Genomic DNA, 22,709 nt, shown 5'->3' on the forward strand with positions numbered 1-22,709 from the left:
CTCATGCGCCATACATGAAATGATATGGCAGCTTTTTCTTTTATGTTGAGAGTCCCACTAGTCATCAGCAACAAACTGTTTTCATATAGGCCAAATCCCTGATTGTCTACTCTGCACTTTATCTTCTCACAACTGTCCACAGGCAGCCAAACAATCACCTCTGGGACTCAGTGCCTATATGTCCCACCTAATTCTAGAAATCACTCAAGATCTTTGTAGCCACCATTTGCAATTGATGCAGATGAGCCACCGGTGTTCGGATAGTTTTTCCTCAGGTTACGGGGCTATTTTGGCAGGCCTGCTTGTGCCATACTCTGCCACAGCTCCCGGACAAGATACCCTTAGGGGAGCCTCCAGCTCTCAAAATTGCATCTCCACATGGCGGTTGTGAGTACTGTTCAGAGTATATTTTTTCATACTACATCTTTCCCCTCGGTGTACCTTCCCCCTTAAGGCAGTGACTTAGACATCTTTCATTGTCTCTCTTTTTCAGATCAAAGACATTGCTGCTCCTGATGAGTGGATTAACACACTCCACGAAACACGTAGAGCTGTAGTACATGCAATGCCTAAACCGCTTAATCGTTTTTCATGTGTATGTGGATATTTGAAATGCTATCAGTAATTTCAAACAAATAGGAAGTCTCTCAGTTAATGTAGCATAAGGGCCTACATACTGTCATGTTAATTAATGTTCCTATATGTATATATATGAATTTTGCTGTTTTATCATGTATCTCACTGTATGAATTTTTAATCATGATTTAAATTAAATATACCATTTTTTACACCCACCACTGCTGACTGCATGTCTCATTTAAAGTCCTGCCATGTTCTCCCCTTTTTTTCTGCAATCATTGTAAGTCTCTTTAAGCATTATGAGAACCAAGAACATGGACCTGGTGGTAGCTACAAACATTATTGCCTCTTTTGCTAATGTGCAGCCTTATTTTAAGAGTGATTTTACACTATTATTTGCATCTAGTACTTTAATGAATTATTCTGTTTGTTTTCAGGTGGTATCTTTGGCTGACTATGACCATGTGGAGGAAGTTACCAAAGAGGGTTCAAAAAAATTTCCATCTCCTGGGTACCCATTGGTATGTGTCACACCATGTGACCACCACTTTCCTAAATACTCCATAATGAGGGAGCGATGTGAGGAGGCCGGCATCAACCAGTCCACAATCTTATTCAGCTGGGAAGTGGCAGCTCCCACTGACTCAAGTGGGGCCCGATCTCCTTTTGAGACGATAACTGATACTACCCCTTTCACAAGTGTCAATAATATGGTGAGTACTAACAAAAAATATCATCCTTATTTGGTTAAACATGAAGTGATAAGTGACAACATCATGCAGTAGTTCAATTTGAAATGCTATTTAACCCAAAAAATAAAGTGTAATATATTGGAGCTTACCAATCATTAGAGGTGGTGGCTGCATCTGTTTTCTTTTTTTTTAAGCTTTTTGCCTTTATTTCGCTTGGTGATCCACACACTCCCTATCTTAGGGCGTCTGCATTTTAGATGAAGTAGTAAAGCAGACACCTTTGGTCAGCAGCATTGTCTCTCTGAGGAGAGAGTAGTGTTATGCCGCGTACACACGGTCGGACTTTCCGGCATACTTAGTCCGGCGGACCAGAGTGTGTCGGACAATCCGCCCGTGTGTAGGCGCCGACGGACTTTTCCAGCGGACTTTTTCCCAAAAGCCCGCCGGACCTAGATTTGAAGAAAGTTTTAAATCTTTCCGCCGGACTCAGTTTCGGGCGGAAAGTCCGCTCGTGTGTGTGCTGGTCCGACGGAAAGCCCGCTCGTGTGTATGCTGGTCCGACGGACCAGATGCGACACGAGGGCAGGGTATTGCATCTCGCGCTCGCTGCAATAGGAAAAACACATTTTCCTATTGCGGCGAGCGCGGGGCATACCAGGCCCTTAGGTCTGGTATGGATTATAAAGGGAACCCCCTACGCCGAAAAAACGGCGTGGGGTCCCCCCTAAAATCCATACCAGACCCCGATCCGAGCACGCAGCCTGGCCGGTCAGGAAAGGGGGTGGGGACGAGCGAGCGCCCCCCCCCCCCCCCCTCCTGAACCGTACCAGGCCGCATGCCCTCAACATGGGGGGTGGGTGCTTTGGGGGAGGGGGGCGCCCTGCGGGGCCCCCCACCCCAAAGCACCTTGTCCCCATGTTGATGAGGACAAGGGCCTCTTCCCGACAACCCTGGCCGTTGGTTGTCGGGGTCTGCGGGCGGGGGCTTATCGGAATCTGGGAGCCCCTTTAATAAGGGGGCCCCCAGATCCCGGCCCCCCACCCTATGTGAATGAGTATGGGGTACATGGTACCCCTACCCATTCACCTAGGGAAAAAGTGTAAGTAATAAAACACACTACACAGGTTTTTAAAATAGTTTATTAAACAGCTCCGGGGGGGGGGATCTTCCTCCGGCTTCGGGGGTCCCTCCGCTTCATCTTCTCCCGGCGTCCGGTTGGTTCTTCTCCCGGTGTTCCAGTTCTTCGGCCGGCTCCTCTGCTGTCTTCAGATAGCTCTCTTGCCAGCAGAGGTCCGGACTCCTGGGCTTCTGGGCTTCTAGGCTTCTTCTCTTCTCTTCTCCAGATGTTGACACGACGCTCTCTCTGGCTGGACTTCTCTCCGAGGGCTGCGTTGTGACTTATATAGGCGGAGACCCCGCCCCCTTTTGATGTCACAGTCCCTGGGCATGCTGGGACTGTGACGTTTTAGGGAGCGTGGTCACTGGGTGATGTTGACCACGCCCCCTAAAACGTCACAGTCCCAGCATGCCCAGGGACTGTGACATCAAAAGGGGGCGGGGTCTCCGCCTATATAAGTCACAACGCAGCCCTCGGAGAGCAGTCCAGCCGGAGAGAGCGTCGTGTCAACATCTGGAGAAGAGAAGAGAAGAGAAGAAGCCCAGAAGCCCAGAAGCCCAGGAGTCCGGACCTCTGCTGGCAAGAGAGCTACCTGAAGACAGCAGAGGAGCTGGCAGAAGAACTGGAACACCGGGAGAAGAACCAACCGGACGCCGGGAGAAGATGAAGCGGAGGGACCCCCGAAGCCGGAGGAAGATCCCCCCCCCCGGAGCTGTTTAATAAACTATTTTAAAAACCTGTGTAGTGTGTTTTATTACTTACACTTTTTCCCTAGGTGAATGGGTAGGGGTACCATGTACCCCATACTCATTCACATAGGGTGGGGGGCCGGGATCTGGGGGCCCCCTTATTAAAGGGGCTCCCAGATTCCGATAAGCCCCCGCCCGCAGACCCCGACAACCAACGGCCAGGGTTGTCGGGAAGAGGCCCTTGTCCTCATCAACATGGGGACAAGGTGCTTTGGGGTGGGGGGCCCCGCAGGGCGCCCCCCTCCCCCAAAGCACCCACCCCCCATGTTGAGGGCATGCGGCCTGGTACGGTTCAGGGGGGGGGGGGGGGGGGCGCTCGCTCGTCCCCACCCCCTTTCCTGACCGGCCAGGCTGCGTGCTCGGATCGGGGTCTGGTATGGATTTTAGGGGGGACCCCACGCCGTTTTTTCGGCGTAGGGGGTTCCCTTTATAATCCATACCAGACCTAAGGGCCTGGTATGCCCCGCGACGGGGCTCGCAAGGTGTCAATCTCGCCGATAAAAGCGGCAAGATTGACTTCCTTTTCTAGTCCCGTCACACCTGAGTCACGTTCAAAATGAACGGACTTGTCCGTGTGTGGGCAAGTCCGTTCATTCTGAAAGTCCGCCGTAACTTCGGCGAAAGTCCGTCGGAAAGACGGGCGGACTTAGCCCGCCGGAAAGTCCGGTCGTGTGTGGGCAAGTCCGTCCGTTTTAAAGTCCGGCGCACCTGGCGGACAAAGTCCGTCAGAAAGTGTGCCGGACCAAGTAGGATAGAAAGTCCGACCGTGTGTACGCGGCATTAAACTAGCAAATTTAGATAGACTAGACTAACAATTTAAAACTGAACTATGGCTAACACTTTATAAGCAGTTACAGCAAACCGTTTTGTTCCTTTTGGGCTAAAGGTTTTACATAAATAAATAAAAGCTTCTGTTAGTGTTAAAGGGTTTGTCTCAACCCCCTAACTACTACTTTGTCTGGACAGCTTGGGCTGTTAATGAAAGTTGAAAAATAACAGACTTACTAGCTGGATCACCAGGAGAAAATAAAGAAAAAAGCCTAAAGAAAAGAAAACTAATGCTGCCACCACACCTAAAAATTGGTGAGCTGTAATCATTTTCTGTTTTGGACTTTAATACCGATTTAACTTTTCAGTCCAGGTTCACATTGTTGTGGTGCAGGACAACGCATGTAATTTGCACAGGAATTGCAGCACATTCCTGTGTGAATTAATTGTGGTGTCTCTGGGGTGTGATTTGAGCCATGGATTTGTATGGTTTAAATCGCACCACATCCGCACCAAACTGGTGCAGGACCCTTTTTTTGTCTGCACCAGAATCAGATCGCATGGGTGTTCACACCCATGCAATCTGATTCTGCAAATTGCGGTGCATTTTGCAAACTGGTTGCGGGGAGTTGTTAACATACACTTCACAATCTGTTCACATGGACGAGTTGCAATGTAGATGCAGCGCCGAATCCGCAGCAAATTCGCTGGGAATTCACACCGCATCTAGTGTGAACCCAGGCTCATTGTAGATCACAATGTAGGAGAATCGCATTAGAAAGCAAATAGTGTTCACATTTTGTGTTTATTGTTTAATTTATGATTTGGTTGCTGCTGTTTGTTAATTAATAAAATAGGTGTAGGTAAAGTAATACATAATAGGTACAGCCATGGCCATTTACATAACTGTCTGCTGTTATCTCCCTCACCAAAAGGTGCACAGATACAGTAAGTACTTGGTACCTAGGCACAAAAAAGAATCTTGGCAAGTTAAGCACACAGTCCAACTTTTCTTAAGCCCAATGTTTTATCAGTGTTCATGTACTGGCACCCCTTACTAACTCAGAGATGTATCGGGGACCAAGTGAAGAATGAAGCAACACTGAATCAACTTTAGAAGTTCTCATTTGCCTATATACTCCCAGAAATATCATCTCCTTCTCCCCTGGCTAATACCAGAGTTACCAAATTGCCAGTCTACACCTGTAGGCACTACTTTACTTTTTATTACTATCCTCTTTCCACCCATCAGCATTTATTGTTTTCCTCATTTAAATGACATACAACAACTATGGCAATAATACTGCACATGTTCATAAATGTATACAATACTTGATTAAATTATTTTAATTATATATTGATGTTTACCTTAAATGATACAGTATTTAAAAGTGATTCTGACTTATTTGACCTCCCAAGGTGCTGGATAGCATTTATTTCAGCAGGCGTTTTCATGTACGCTGTGTAGCCAAAGCTGTGGATAAAGCTGGACATGTGGGCACACCACTGAGAAGCAATATCGTGAGTATAGGAACTGACAGTGCCATCTGCCATACACCAGTAGTAGCAGGCACGGCTAGAGGATTCCAGGCCCAGTCTTTTATAGCTACTTTGAAATATTTGGATGTCAAACATAAAGAACATCCCAACAGGTATGTCATACACTCCTTTAATTTGATAATGAAATTAAATCAACCCAAAATAAAATATTACAAAATATGTAGTTACAGTTAAAGAAAGGCATCATTGGCCTTAATTCTAGATCTTTACTGTGCATTATTTTTTTCCCATTAGAATTCACATCTCAGTGCAGATACCACACCAAGATGGCATGTTACCTCTCATCTCTACTATGCCTCTGCATAACCTGCACTTTCTTCTCTCTGAGTCTGTGTATCGCCATCAGCATGTGTGCTCCAACCTTGTCACCATCCGTGACTTGAGAGGCATTTCAGGTATTGTATGCACTTTAGTTTCAAAGCCAGAGAAATAACATTTTAAAAACGTAAGATAAAAGAAAATGAATTTATATATTTGACTCATACTGTACAGAAGACAGGACTTGTATTTATAGACCATGGGTTATATGCAGGCTATCTTCAGGTGATTGGACAATGGCAAAAAACTTGCTAGGGCCGCCCCTAGTGTGCACTCATAAAACCCCACCCATTGCTGAGACGTGTGTACTTAGCCTCAGGGTTCTATACAGGTCCAGCGCCGTGGTCTATTTCTACAGTTCCCAGTCCCTAGAGTTCCCAGACTCTTCAAAGGTATGCCTACTAAGTATTAATGAAGCCTGGCTCAGCATTGTAGATAAGGTAAAACAGGGTTTCCCTATATGTTGGCACCTGTTCCTGCCTTTTAATAAGACAAGCTGCAGTGCTTATCACACAACGTAGTTTTATAGGTTGGGAAATTGACAGTTATTCACTTTATTGTGGTACCCCCTACTATTTTTCCTCTAACACTTTCCAGCTAGAGAAATTTAAAATTGCCATTTTCTTTCTTCCTTAGTCTCAGGATGATGATGCAGTTAGTAAAATGCCTCCAAAAATGTCCGAATAGCATGTGTCCTGCAGATGACCTACAGGAATCTCAGAACACTGCTTGGAGTGATAACAATTCCCTTGTGCCAGAGCAATGTCCTGTTATGATGCTTCCCTCATTTAACTCTAGTCCCTTCGTAGGTGTGCACCATGCAGCCTAACTGACAAAAGCAGACTTCTCTTCCACTATGTCTGAATGTTTTAATAAAACTTTCAGCGCTTTTAGAACCTTCGGTTTCCAGCGACCAGAAAGGCTTCACTTCCTCTGCCTCCTCTGACCCTCTTCAGGAAATAAAAAGGTAACTTCCTAACCTACTTGAAGATGATATGGAGGAAAGTGTTGAGGACACTGATTTTGTAGCAGAGACAGCAGAGGTTTTTCTTTCCCCTGCGTTTTAAGAGGCACAACCTACGGCTTCGGGTGAAATGCCCTCTACTGTGGACACACTGAGTAGTCTTAGCTTAGCAGCACCTGACAAGTCAAAACCCAAGACAAGCCCCTATGGGCACCAAGAAGCTAGCAAAGTCAAAAAAGACTTTTCCTGTACATGCACGCATTGATTGTGCACTACTTTAGGGTTGACTTAACCGTGAAAGGATATTCTTTCCCCCTAAGCTTTTTGCTGAGATTTATCCCATGAAAAAGGAATGTAAAGTGTTTCTAAAGCATTAACATTCTTTTACCTTAATTAATTCCTTCTATTGAGGTAAAAAGTGTTTAGGTAGCAGTATGCCCCCTCACCCCTCCTTATACTTACCTGAGCCCAATCTCGATCCAGCACTGTGTCTGTCTCTAGTGGCTCTCTCCCTGCTCTTACAGGCATGACAGAGCAGCAGGAGCCATTGGCTCCTACTGATCTCAGTTAAATCCACTGATGAGGGGTGGGGCCAAACCACACTGTCTGTATCTATGGACACAGGCAGTGTGGCTCGGGAGCGAGCCTACAGGTGTGCCACAATAGGAAGCCGCTTCCTCTGGTGTCAAACCAAGAAGAGCGGGAGTGCCAGGGGGGACCCAAGAAGAGGAGGATCGTGGCCACTCTGTGCAATTCCATTGCACAGAGCAGGTAAGTATAAGCCTGTTTGTTTTTTACAATTACTTTTAAAAAATTGTTTTTCCTTTCTCAGGAGAAGGTTGCCACTCTAAAGCTGACCATACACTGTTACTCTATCACTTTTGTTTCGGCCTTTCTTCAGTCTGGTCTTGACCAGTTTCTGATCCTGAGAACCCTTAAGGGACAGGTTTCTTCATTGTCCATTTTATTCCAGAAACCTCTTGCCTCAAAATCCCTAATTAAGACTTTTCTTCAGGGCGTTATTTGGAACATGGAATTAGACATTCGGAACACAGAATTTGGAATTCGGAATATGGAATTTGGAACAGGAAGCTCGGAATTTGGAACAGGAAACTCAGAATTTGGAACAGGAAACTCAGAATTTGGAACATAGAATTTAAAACACGGAATTTGGAACATGGAATTTGGAACACGGAATTTGGAATTCGGAACATGGAATTTTGGAATTCTGAACACGGAATTTGGAATACGGAATTTGGAACTCGGAACATGGAATTTGGAACTCGGAACACAGAATTTGGAATTCTGAACACAGAATTTGGAACACGGAATATGGAATTCGGAACATGGAATTTGGAATTCAGAATTAGGAGATCAGAACACGTCATTTGGAACACCGAACTCGACAAACACCGAATTTGGAATTCGGAACACGGAATTTGGAACACGGAACATGAAATTCGGAACACGGAATTTGGAATTCTGAATATGGAATTTAGAATTTGGAACACAGAACTCGGAATTTGGAGCACGGAACTCAGAAATTCGGAACACAGAATTTGGAATATGGAATTTGGAATTCGGAACACGGAATACAGGACTCGGAACATGGAATTTGGAATTCAGAATACGGGACTCGGAACATGGAATTTGGAATTCATAACACAGAATTCAGAGCTCGAAAGTTTGAATTTGGAACACTGAATTTGAAATTCGAAACATGGAATTTGGAACACAGAATTTGGAATTCGGAACACAGAATTTGGAATTCGGAAAACACAATATTTGGAATTCGGAAAACACAATATTTGGAATTCAAAACGGAATTTGAAACTTGGAAAACACGGAATTTGGAATTTGGAACACGGAATTCAGAACACAGAATTTGTAATTCGGGACTTGCAACTTGGAACACAGAATTGGGAACACGAAATTTGATACATGGAATTTGGAATTGGGAACACGGAATTTGGAATTCGAAACATGGAATTTGGAACACAGAATTTGGATTTGGACACACGGAATTTGGAATTCGAAACATGGAATTTGAAACACAGAATTTGGAATACGGAATTTGGCTTTGGGAACACAGAATTTGGCATTGGGAACATGGAATTTGGAACTCGGAACATAGAACTTGGAACTCGGAACACGGAATTTGGAATTGGGAATTTGGAACACGAAATTTGGAACACGGAATTCGGAACACGGAATTTGGAATTCGGAACACGGGATTTGGAATTCGGAAAACACACAACTTGGAATTTGGAACACAGAATTTGAAATTCAGAACACGGAATTTGGAATATGAAACTTGGAATCCGGAACACGGAATTTGGAATTCGGAACGCGAAATTTGGAATTCGGAACTCTGAACACGAAATTTAGAATTCAGAACACGGAATTCAGAACAGGAATTTTTTAATTTAGAACTCGAAACATGGAATTTGGAATTCGGAACTTGGAACACGGAATTTAGAATTCGGAACACGGAATTCAGAACAGGAATTTTTGAATTCAGAACATGGAATATAGAATTCAAAACATGGAATTTGGAATTCGAAACACGGAATTTGGAACTCGGAACCCCAGAATTTGGAATTCGGAACACAGGACTTAGAATTCGGAACACAGGAATTTGGAACACACGAAATTTGGAGCTCGGAACACGAAATTTGGAATTCGGAACTCGAAACACGGAATTTGGAATTCATAACATGGAATTCGGAACACAGAATTTGGAATTCAGAATACGGAACATGGAATTCGGAACACAGAATTTGGAATTCAGAATAGGGAACAAGGAATTTGGAATTCAGAATACGGAACGTGGACTTTGGAACATGGAATTTAGAATTCAGAACACGGAATTTGGAATTCGGAACACGGAATTTGGAATTCGGAACACGGAATTTGAAATTCGGAACACGGAATTTGAAATTCGGAACACGGAACTTGGAGAACGGAATTTGGAATTCGAAACATGGAATTGGGAACACAAAATATGGAACTTGGAGCACGGAATTTGGAATTCGAAAGATGAAAATTGGAATTCAGAACACAGAACTTGGAATTTGAAATTGGGAACTTGGAAAACAAAATTTGGAATTCGTAACACGGAATTTGGAATTCAGAATTTGGAACATGAAACTCAGAATTTGGAACACAGAATTTGGAACAGGAACACGGAACTCAGAACATGGAATTCAGAATTCGGAACACGAAATTTGGAAATCGGAACACGGAATTTGGAATTCGAAACATGGAATTTGGAATTCGGTACACGGATCTCGGAACACAGAATTTGGGATTTGGAACACGAAACTCAAAATTCGGAACACGAAATTCAGAATTCGGAACTTGGAATGTGGAACTTGGAATTTGGAACACAGAATTTGGAATTTGGAACACAGAATTTGGTATTCGGAACACAGAATTTGGAGTTCGGAACACTGAATTTGGAATTCGGAACTCAGAACATGGAATTCGGAACACGGAATATGGAATTCGAAATTTGGAACACAAAACTAGGAATTTGGAATACAGAACACGTAATTTGGAATTCGGAAAACGGAACTTGGAACTCGGAATTTGGGATTCAAAACACGGAATTTGGGATTCGGAACACAGAATTCTGAATTTGGAATTTGGAACACGGAATATGGAATTCGGAATTTGGAACATGAAACTCGGAATTTGGAACACGGAATTTGGAACTCGGAATTTGGAACTTAGAAAGCGGAATTCAGAACACGGAGTTTGGGATTCAGAACACGAAAATTGGGATTTAGAACATGGAACTTGGAACATGGAATTTAACTTGGAACACGGAATTTGGAACTCGGAACATGGAATTTGGAACACGGAATTTGGACCACGTTATTTGGAATTCAGAACAACGGAATTTGGAATTCGAAACATGGAATTTGGAATTCGGAATACAGAATTTAGAATTCGGAACACGGAATTTGGAACACCGAACTTGGAATTCAGAACACGGAATATTGAATTTGGAACACGGATTTTAGAATTCAGAACACGGAATTCGGAACACAGAACTTGGAATTTGGAACACGGAATTTAGAATTAGGAACACGGAATTCAGTATATGGGATTTGGAATTCGGAATGGTCTTTTATGTTTGCACAAGGACAAGGTGGTTTTGAGACCAAAACCTTCCTTTCTAATAATTTGGTCTTTTCTTTACATCTCTATTAGGACATTGTTCTTCCTTCCCTCTGTCTTGCCCCCAAAACATGTTAAGGAAACTCAGAGCCTGGATGTTGCCAGGGCTGTCATCTACCTAGCAACCATGCTGTTTCTTAACAAAACTGAATCCCCCTTCGTTCTGACTGTAGATTCTCCGAGAGGGCATCCTGCTTCCTGCTACACCATTGCCATGTGAATCAGGCAATGTGTTGCCAGGGCCTACATTCTTAGAGAAAGGGTTCCTCCCTGCTCAATCAGAGCTCATTCCACCAGCACTGTTGGTGTTCCTTAGGGTTTTCAACATCAAGCATTTATATCCCAGATTTGCAAGGCTGACACATAGTCCTCTGTTTACACATTCTCCAAGTTTTATTCTGTTCTTGTATTTGGGTTCTTACCCTTGTTTTCCTATGGGCCTATTAGCAGTTCTGTTTCCTGTGTTGTTGCCCACTGCTCATTTTATCGCTTGGGGCTGTCCCATGGTCTGCGAATACAAGTCTTGTGGCCTGCACTGTACAATTCGGATGATAAGAATTCTGACTTACCTGTAAATGTATTATCTTGGAGCACAGTACAGGGTACAGCCCCCCCCCCACATCTGTGCCATTGATTACTTCTGTTTGCTTGCTAAAAAATGTGCTTGCTAAAAAAACTTGCAGGGTGAGTGGGCTATATGCGTGCACACTAGAGATGGCCCTGGCAGGTTTTTGCCAGTGTCCGATTACCCCAAGGTAGTCTGCATATAATGCATGGTCTATGAATACAAGTCCTGTGTTCTGTACTGTACTCCAAGATGAGGAATTTACAGGTCAGTCAAAATTCCTATTTAATATACACTATTGACCTAATTTTTTTATTAAAAGACTGTGCATCTCATTATTCTTCCAGCATACCAGTAGGCATATATAATTTAAAGCGGAACTGCAGTCTGCTCACATAAGCACTTTGCATATTATTTTATATATACTGTGATTCTGTATTTACCTAATATGCTACAGAGATCTCCCTCCAATAAGTCTGGTTGCCACCATTTTAACTGTGGGCAGCTGAAGCTGGTGTCTGTTCACTTCCTGGATTTACACAGACACACAGAGGCATACCTCCAGCCCTTCAGCTCTCATTGGCCCTCTTATGACTCATTCCCCCTCCCTTCCTGGCAAACTCTCACGAGAGTGAGAGAGCTGTGCATGATGTCATAAGCCTATGCTTTTTACCAGACAAGAAACAGGAGGTGGGCTGTATAAGGTATTTACTGGCAGAAAAAAGTGTTTTACTATCCAAAGTTAAAAAACAAGGGCAGAGGATTTAATAGATGGAAATTTGAAAAAAATGACTGATGGTCCACTTTAAGATTGTAACCCCTTCCCACTGAGCGTACGCAGATGTGTGGCCTCAGCTTTCGAGGGTTATACCGGTTATACTGCAGCTGCAGGCATCATCCTGGTACCGTTTTTTAGAGCCGGTGATCGGCTTTCCAGGGATAACAACCGACGCCCCCCCCTCTGGCCTCCTGTCCCACCGGGAGACCCGATCGGCAATCCGCCACCTCCGGCGGCTAGGGACAGACTGGCACGAAGCCGGAAATGGCTTTGTTCCAGTCTCCTGATTGTAAACACGGAAGCGACGTCATGACGTCACTTCCCGTTTACTCGGCTGCCAATGGCGCCGGTTTTAAAAAAATATACAGTATTCAGAATCACTGAAAATGGTGATCTGAATACTTTGAAGTGCAAAGGAGGGATCAGGGGTCTTTCAGACCCCCGATCCCTCCATAAAGAGTACCTGTCACTCACCACCTATTACTGTCACAAGGGATATTTACATTCCTTGTGACAGCAATAAAAGTGATCACAATTTTTTTTTTAAACACAATTTATTAATATAAAAATAAATCAAATAAATAAATAAGAAAAAAAAAATTTAAAGCGCTTCTGTCCCTGCGAGCTTGCGCAGCAAAGAAAACGCATACAGAAGTCGCGCTCGCATATGTAACTGGTGTTTGAATCACACGTGAGGTATCACCGCGATCATCAGAGCGAGAGCAATAATTCTAGCACTAGACCTCCTCTGTAACTCTAACCTGGTAACCGTAAAAAAAAATTAAAGCGTTGCCAATGGAGATTTTTAGGTACCATAGTTTGTCGCCATTCCACGAGTGCGTGCAATTATAAATCATGCAATAATACGTTTGGTATCTATTTACTCGTAACATCATCTTTCACATTATATAAAAAAATTGGGCTAACTTTACTGTTTCGTTTTATTAAAATTCATGAAAGTGACACTTTTCCCAAAAAGATGCCTTTAAAACACTGCTGCACAAATACCGTGTGACATAAAATATTGCAACAATCGCCATTTTATTCTCTAGATTCTCTGCTAAAAATATATATATATATAATGTTTGGGGGCTCTAAGTAATTTTCTAGCAAAAATTACGGATTTTAACTTGTAAACACCAAATGTCAAAAATAGGCTTAGTCATGAAAGGGTTAAACTAGTAATGAGTAAAGTGGGTGAAAACAGTCCCTCTACTCCAGAAGTGCTAGACAGGAGAAAAGCAGATACAGTTTGTAATGTGCTTGCCCAGAAAACCACAACCATTTTTTATTTTTTTTTGTCAGAAGGACAAAACTGTCTAGGATATGCTCTCCTATTGTTCTAAATTGGGACACACATCACATTTTTATTGTACTAATATGTGTGTCCCTATTAAGGCAATGTTGAAATATTCAGGTCCCTTATCAAATACAATGTGTTTGTTTCTCACTCTGTTAAATAAATACCCTGTGACCTCCCTTTGTGTGAACTAAACCAACCTTATGCTAGCCTCATCTTTGTGACAGTCTACCACAGGCAACTATATACAGTAATGTATATAGTGGTGTTCCGCGCTTAGGACGGGCTTGTAACCGAACTGCAGCCCCCCAAATAGAGAAAGCACCAAAGGTGCGATCCAATAATTATAAAATCTGAAGAGATAGGGGATTGGCGCTGTTCACTAGTGAAAAAAAAAATAAATAAATAAACTATAAATAAACTCCTAACACAAGGGAAACATAACACCCCAATCCTAGGTGGGTGAGAAGTGTAACACAGTGTAAAATATTATTTGAAAAAAAAACAATAGTAAAAGTGAATGATCAATCAGGTGTATATAAAACCACAAAAAATATATATTCAATAAAAAAATATGGGTGAGTAATACCTAGGAAAGAGGACAAACACAGTGTTGCCCACTAAAAATTAGTGTATATACTAGTGAAGCTGAATGTTATTGAAAAACTGAAAAAATATATATAAGCTGAAAAAAGACTACCGGCATGTAGTGTGCATAACAATCTTAGTGCACAAAGAAAATCAAAAAAGTGAAAGAGAACCAAAAAGAAAATGAAAAGTCCAAGCAACCAGAAAAAATTATTTCAAAAAAACAAAAAATGCCGTGAATATTAAATCTATCGTTCAGTGTAAATAAACAGTTCTTGTGCAGCAAGCTAGTGCATCTTCAAAGGTTGCAGGTAAGTCCGTCCCAATGAATGTATACTGTCCTGTGTGGAGTCCCCTCTAGTGCCCCCACTCACCGGAGCGCCCAACCCCTGCAGGGGTAATGAGCCAGACCAAATTCTCATAGCTTCCTCCCATGCAAGAAGGAAGCTATGAGAATTTGGTCTGGCTCTGGGATTTATGTCGAAGGACAAGTTCCGTAAAATGTCTGAAGCGATCTGGTGACACAGGTGGAAAATAGGTGGTGAGGGGGACACCGACCGCTTTTATCATCGGATTCACATCTACATGCTCATTACCCCTGCAGGGGTTGGGCGCTCCGGTGAGTGGGGGCACTAGAGGGGACTCCACACAGAACAGTATACATTCATTGGGACGGACTTACCTGCAACCTTTGAAGATGCACTAGCTTGCTGCACAAGAACTGTTTATTTACACTGAACGATAGATTTAATATTCACGGCATTTTTTGTTTTTTTGAAATAATTTTTTCTGGTTGCTTGGACTTTTCATTTTCTTTTTGGTTCTCTTTCACTTTTTTGATTTTCTTTGTGCACTAAGATTGTTATGCACACTACATGCCGGTAGTCTTTTTTCAGCTTATATATATTTTTTCAGTTTTTCAATAACATTCAGCTTCACTAGTATATACACTAATTTTTAGTGGGCAACACTGTGTTTGTCCTCTTTCCTAGGTATTACTCACCCATATTTTTTTATTGAATATATATTTTTTGTGGTTTTATATACACCTGATTGATCATTCACTTTTACTATTGTTTGCAGTTCTAACTCATGTATTATTCTTAATTTTTCACCTTGGGTAGTCTGCACATTTTTGTGAATATTTTCAGCACGTATATTTTTTTTTCAAATAATATTTTACACTGTGTTACACTTCTCACCCACCTAGGATTGGGGTGTTATGTTTCCCTTGTGTTAGGAGTTTATTTATAGTTTATTTATTATTTTTTTCACTAGTGAACAGCGCCAATCCCCTATCTCTTCAGATTTTATAACTATATACAGTAATTCATAGTCAACAATGTTTTTTATCACTCTTAGTATGTCATTTTTTCAGGTACCTCTGCACCTGGTTATAAAAGAATATTAAGTAGTATAAGTAGATTATATTCTCTGCCATCATTTCTACATATAGCATGATTAATACTTTGCCATACTTATATGAATGAGTCAATAATAAGAGGTAACAAAGCTTTTATTTTTGATGCATAATTATTTTTATGTTTTCAGAGGCAGGATTCTTAGATGAGGTGACATATGACAGCATCGCTGTGGGTCCTGGTTATGACCGACCATACCAGTTTGATCCTAATGTGAGAGAGCCAAAGACTGTGCAACTATACAAACACCTGAACCTGAAGAGCTGCATTTGGACCTTTGATGCATATTATGACATGACTGAACTTATTGACGTCTGTGGTGGTGCTGTAACAGCTGACTTTCAGGTACTGTTCTGTCGTATTATTGTACCTATGTACAGCAGTATAAACTAGGGATGTACAGTGTGTCCAGAAAAGCAAGCATATATTAAAATATATTATTTCTAATGTCTTCCTAGTGAAAAGTCTTGTTTGTGTTCAGGTTTGGAATGTTAGTGGGGTTCCTCCACCTCCCACTACCCAGTTTATGCTTTATATACCGTATTTTAAACAGTGTAAATGTGATTGTGCTGCTCAGTTTGAGATGGGGAGTGCCTCTATGAATGGGTTTATGTAGCCACGGGGGGGGGGGGGGGGGGGTTGGGGGGCTCTGCACCCAGTGAAATGTACTATACTATGGATTGACAGGTAATAACTACCATCAAGTCATTTACTAATGGCCCATTCACACCTCAGCATTGCAGTAAAGCATGGTAAAATGTGCAAAGGGCGGCAGTACATGTGCGCTTTGTGCTATCATTTATTTTGAATGCATTATGGTTCATTGGAATCCTAAGTAATAGGGTGCCCTAACACAACACGTCAGTGCAACATATGCTAACACAATGCAATGTAAACATATAAACAGGCATGCACATTACTTAGCATGCACTTAAATTTAAAAATATATATTTCTGATGTTGGGTCCACATTAACATTTATGCTAAGACCCTATGCAATAAAATTAAGTATGGTTTTAGGAGTCGTTTCTTCAGCTTTTGTGATGCTAAGATGATATGGAACTAAACAATATGGATTTGCACTTTCCTTCTGCTACTCTGCTAACCCCTGTCACAAGTAAGTTGTAACATTAGAGTATTGTATGTTTAATGCAATGATTATCTTTATTCATAACCCTTTAAAGGTGAGAGACTCGGCCCAGTCCTTTTTAACTGTTCATGTACCGCTCTACGTATCGTATATATATGTGACTGCACCCAGAGGATGGGCATCACTGGAGCACCACACAGAGATGGAATTCTCCTTCTTCTATGACACAGTCCTCTGGAGAACTGGTAAGATTTATTCTCACTATAAAGGAATATTAATATAGATGTTGACTATTTTAGAACACAAATCAAGTTATTAGCAATGCAGTATTTGTGTTCAGCCGGTTGGAGAAAAAAAGAAGTATAATATAGTGTTCATAATACACACATGGGTCTTTATAGAAGTACTGGGAAAATCCAAGCACATTTGTCTGCCTGAATTTGCTGCCATTTGTTGGCAGTGAAGGGTGAATGCCATGAAGATATTGGTAAATGTGCTGTGAATGTTCATTTACCAAAATTAGGGATGTTGCAGCAACACACTGGTCTGACATGGTGAAACCTTCTTTTTTGCAGTGATTGTACTTTTGAAAAGAGCAGTGTGGACATTAATAAAGAATAATTGGAAACCACTGAATTCAACAGTTTACTGTGCCAAAAAGTGAACTGGGGATCTTGGCAGAAATCATAACATTTTCCAGTCTGTAAAATATTGACAATGAGTATTTGTTTTACCTTACAGGTATACAGACAGACAGTGTTCTGTCCGCTAGGCTCCAGATCATTCGCATATATATTCGTGAAGATGGACGTCTGGTGATAGAGTTTAAAACGCATGCTAAATTCAGAGGTAACATTCATACTAATGTAAATCTCATCAAGGTCAATTTTCAAAGCTAACATAACATAAGGATTATTTTCTAAAGAATTTACAGTTATTTTCAATTAGATTTGAAAATTACAATCACATGACTAAAAAAAAATAAATCCTTGAGTCAAAGCTTTGTGAATTGAGCATCTAAGCTCAAATGTTTTATCGACATTAAAATACCCAGACCATAGACATTAAAGCAGAACTAAAGCTACATTTTCTTTCCATTTTGGATAGAGTAATGGGAGGTTATACCATCTGTGTCTCATTGGGGACTGGGGAGATTTCTCATCACTTCCTGTCCCATAATTAAAACAGTAAGCGAGAGAAAATCCTTTCAAATTCAGGGAACCCCTGGTTGTCACCAGGGTCACCTGGACTAGTGTCCCCACTGGAAGATTTCACCTCTTCTGCTATTCTGGAGACAACACAAAATTGGATTTTTTTTACTTTCACTTTCAATGATAACATTAAACAGGACAAATAGAGAGGGTGAATCTCCGTAATGGGGGCACAGACATCAATAAAAACCTGACATGTGTACCAATCCCTCTCCACTCTATTCTTTAGTTTATAATTTAGTTATACTTTAAATTATTTACATATTCTAAACAATTTCAAAAGAGCTTTAAAACAAGCATTTGCTTACCTCTAGTTGCATATACTCTAAAGTAATGAGTTTTCAATGATCACCACAAAGACTCAAAAGCTTGTTTTATGGTTTCTAACTGCTTAGACATTCCTTCTGTATGATTACATTTAAAGGCCGGCAGGCTTCTAAGATTCTGGTGTAATAGGGGAAAAAAATAAAATTTCTGTGAGAACTTTGAAGATGAATTTCTCCACAATACCTATAGCTAAAGAGGGGACTGAGGACCTGTAAATACAATGGTGTGCATAATCAAGGCACTAGGGAATGTATAAGAAAACACAGGTTTGTTGTGCCTTCAAGAGGAGAGTGATTCACTAAATGAATTGAGAATGTTCACCTAACAAATAGAGTGAAGATCCACTTAAAATATCTAATCATGTGAAAAGCATTGTACATTTATTTAATCTGCATGTGATTGGGTATGCAAAGTGAACACAGCTCCAATTTATTTAGTTAAGATTTTCAACATTTTAATCAGTCATCCTCAATGTGTCTGCCTTCGTTGTCTGCTCTTCTCCATACTGAAACAAACTGACCTTAAGGTCCATTTCACCTATGTATTTTATTTCCTGTGTTGTAATGTACCTCAGTGCATGCAAAGGTTGGCCATTGTTTTAAATGATGCGAGTTCATATCTATGTGATGCATCGATGAGCATTATAGGGCTTGTTGAGGACAATAAAAATGCACCATCGTCAATAATGTACATGAAAACACGTTAAAACTTGTAAAGAAAGGTATGAATCCAGCAATTCTGTCTGCTCACAGTCATACCCTTCTACCCCTCCCCAGCATTTGCTTTTCAATTTACATCCCAACATTAGATTGGGACTAATAAAAGTATGCATGCTCCAGAACAGGTAAGGGGGATAATATATAATGCAGGGCAGATGGATAACATCGCGAATAGATGGATTATGGAAAAAGGAAAATAATTTGAAAAGATTACATTCTGAGTCCTACAAGTAAAAAAAGTAGGACAATCCCACAATGGGAAAATATTCACCCAATATGATTACATTGACAAAAACGAAATAAAAGTTGGAAATGTGGAGTTCCTTTAATGGTTACCTACAGTTGAAACTTAAAACTAGGAATGAACTGATACTGCTAAATATTATAAATAGGTTAACAAAATCATTTTAAGAGTATTTTTTAGTTGGAAGATGGATGTACACAACATTACAATAAATAAATTACAGTTTTGGTTCAGAGAAAGCTAAAACAGTCCCCCTGGGCAGTGGTTGTCAATTTTGCCATGCAGAGAAAAAATCTTCCTGACTCCCGAGTAAGTTCTGGTACATTACCTGGATCAAAATATTCCCATATTTTGCTTTAAGAAATAAAGTATAACTGTGGATATCATTAGTTGTAAGAAAATCATCCAGTCCTTTGTTAAATTCTATGGTTGATGCTGCCATTACTACCTCAAGCAAAAGGGCACTGGACAATTTAACCAGTGTCCAGTGTAAAGATCCCATGCTAATGTAAAAATCTTCTTTCTTCAATGCACAACTGATGTCCACGTATCCTTAGCAAATTACGTTTCATTTTTTTCGACAGGTCAGTTTGTTATGGAGCACCATACCTTGCCAGAAATTAAATCTCGTATTATTGCTCCTGATCATCTGGGTGGCATTGAGTTTGACCTTCAGCACTTGTGGAGCGCCCAGACTTTTGACTCTCCATATCAGTTGTGGAGAGCAACCAGCTCATATAGCAGGTGCGAACAATAGGATAATGTAAATTAGCTACAACTGTATGCTACATGCTCTTAACCATTCCTCTCTTTACAGGAAGGACTACTCAGGGGAGTATACCATCTATCTCATCCCTTGCACAGTACAGCCCACCCAGCCTTGGATTGACCCTGGAGATAAACCTCTGGCCTGCACAGCCCATGCGCCTGAAAGGTCTGATCTGAATTACTTAAATATTCTCTTATAGAAATTGCTGGAAGAATTGTATATTCTTCAAACAGTATGCAGCACTGTGTGTTATTACATTGTAATAGCACAGCTGTAGAGCCTCGTTCAGAGGTTAGCATTTTCCTGAATATTGTGCCACTTGGAAAGGCACAGTTAAATATCATGTTCAGAAATGGTGGGAGCTCCTGCATGCAGCAGTTTGGGAACACTTTGTAGAGGGTGCAGTGATTGACATACTTCAAGGATGCTTTCCATCCCTTTAAAACCTCACTTTGGAAACTGCAAGCCTATTAGACCCACAGGTCATGTTTTAGTGTTTAAGTGTATAGCTGTGTAAAAAATGTACTCCAGCTTCCAGACAAATCCCCTTGTAACTTAGTTTGGCTGTGTGCTACCTAAATACATCTTAGTAGCCTGGCTATCAGTCAGTAGGACTGCTCTAATACCTGCACATCAGGTCACTTTACTGTTCTGTACATAAAATTATTGACAGAAAGGTCAGCCGATAAAACTTTCTTTTTGTTTAGAAATGTCCACTTTACCTATTCCTCTCCTAGCTATTCTCCAAGGTCTGTCCCTTTGTTCATTTTTATTTGGGAATTTTCGTTCTGTCAGGTTCTGGTTTGGTTAGTTTGGGAATAAGAATTTCAGTTTCTTTTTACCACTTTCTGTATCCCTGTTGAGGAAATAAATGTATTTCCATCTGCTGTAGATATTTATTTTATTTTCTGTATGGTACCAGTGACAGAAAATTAAGTGAAAGCTTCCCATTGAGGCTCAAGACAGCCAAAGCATTCTAAACCTTACACACTCTGCAGAATTAAAAACATTTGGGGCTGAAATCCCCATAGGGAACTTTGCTGTAAATCATGGGTTCACATTTTCCTCTCCCTTTTTCATTTCTCAGGTGCACAGTTTATTAACTGTCATTCTGGCAAAGAAGAGGCAGCATGGCCTGCAGTGGATCATGTTAGAATAGGGGTAGAACCATTTATGTGATTAGATCTTAATCATATAAATGGCTTTAAAAATACAGTATACCACTTAAATGTGATACAAGTACTGTATCTTTTAAAGTAGTTTTGGAATGTGTAAGATGGGGATTTTGGAGAAAATGTTTTTAACTGAATTTTTCTGTTTGGTTATAATTTATATTTTGAGCTTATCTAATAAGAAAATATAATACTGTATGCATAAATAACCAATGCATTTCAAATTTTGTGTTCTTAGGTTTCTTATTCCCATTGCATTCCAGCAAACGAATCGTCCAGTGCCTGTAGTATATTCATTAAACACAGAATTCCAACTTTGCAACAATGAAAAGATCTTCTTGATGGACCCAACTAAGACTGAAATGTCCCTGGCTGAGATGGATTATAAAGGGGCCTTTTCCAAAGGTAACAGTGTCTGATATGCAACAATGGTTTTTGTTAGTAGTATGTTTAACATGCCACTGTGTAACATCAATAAAATGATCCAAATGAGTATAATCAAAACTATAAACAAGATCCGAAACATCCAGTAAGGCCTCGTTTACCTGGGGCAATTACATGCATGTCCCATTCAGGGCAGTCCCATTTTTGTCTATTGACATGCAGCAGCTGCACAGACATAGCTGCTGTGTCCCAATATGACATCCGTGAGGGTACTAGCATGGGGATGCATGCAACACGTGTATCCCTGTGCCAGAAAAACACAGCCCTGAACAGGACATGCATGTAATTGCCCCATGTGAAGGTCATCTTGTTGAAATCAAAGGAACAATTCTCCAAGATGAAGGTAAATGCCAACATCAGGCATTTATCTTTTTGTACGCTAATCTTCCGACTAAACATCTCTCTGTGAAGGAGAGGACAAACATCTCAGCCAGTTCAGCCACACACGCAGACGATTATACAGAACTTTTAGCAGAATGACACGATCAGCTGTTGGAAGGATTCATCAAAAATTCTCAATGCAAGCCAAAATAATGCATGCAGCATATAATATTCAACAATCAATTATCTTGACATTTACTGAGAAGAGGTTCGTCACAAGCCACATACATAATGAACTGGTTAGCAAAACCCCTGAATCTAGCAAGTTTGTGAGTTTGATTAATTAATCAAACTTTAATGAAAATGCAGTACTCCATCAATTATGTAGTGCAAAAATCTGAAATCTTGCTATCCATATAGGCTCAGCATGAGGTATATTGCTTACACTCATGTAGAGCAGTTAAAGTTTCCTTATGTGTTACATATTTACATTTTCATTTGTTTCTAAGTAGGGCATGTTTGATTTGAACCCATTGGTATGACAGGTTATCATAGGGGTTTACTGCTGGTGGAGAGGAAGTCTTCCCAGAAAAGGAAGTCTAATGTAGCTTATGATTCCAAATGAAGTGAACCTGTCTGAAACCTAGACATGTCAAAATAAGCATATAATGGTGAATATATAGAGGCTATCTTTAGTGAGCAACATTTCAAACTTTTCATGCAGAGAGAGGTAAAGGCAGCTTAAACTATATGCAGATCTTATTTATTCCTATAAATCAAGCTTGGTCCCACCCTCTCTACCTATTAATCCTCCCTGTTAGTCCTCTAA

At 41.0% G+C, this 22,709-nt stretch overlaps 1 protein-coding gene across 1 annotated transcript in view; it reads left to right on the forward strand.

Moving 5' to 3' along the window:
* The window catches only part of FRAS1 (Fraser extracellular matrix complex subunit 1), an 830,295-nt gene that overhangs the window by 774,800 nt on the left and 32,786 nt on the right, over positions 1–22,709 (forward strand). Inside the window, exons 63-71 of the mRNA XM_073597432.1 lie at positions 1,017–1,292; positions 5,325–5,557; positions 5,700–5,860; positions 15,715–15,929; positions 16,768–16,918; positions 17,415–17,522; positions 19,759–19,918; positions 19,992–20,108; positions 21,354–21,520. Of these exons, the coding sequence (XP_073453533.1) occupies positions 1,017–1,292; positions 5,325–5,557; positions 5,700–5,860; positions 15,715–15,929; positions 16,768–16,918; positions 17,415–17,522; positions 19,759–19,918; positions 19,992–20,108; positions 21,354–21,520 (1,588 nt within the window). The remainder of the gene's footprint in view (positions 1–1,016; positions 1,293–5,324; positions 5,558–5,699; positions 5,861–15,714; positions 15,930–16,767; positions 16,919–17,414; positions 17,523–19,758; positions 19,919–19,991; positions 20,109–21,353; positions 21,521–22,709) is intronic.

Source organism: Aquarana catesbeiana, linkage group LG01, assembly GCF_042186555.1.
Source record: "Aquarana catesbeiana isolate 2022-GZ linkage group LG01, ASM4218655v1, whole genome shotgun sequence".
Classification (NCBI taxonomy): domain Eukaryota; kingdom Metazoa; phylum Chordata; class Amphibia; order Anura; family Ranidae; genus Aquarana; species Aquarana catesbeiana.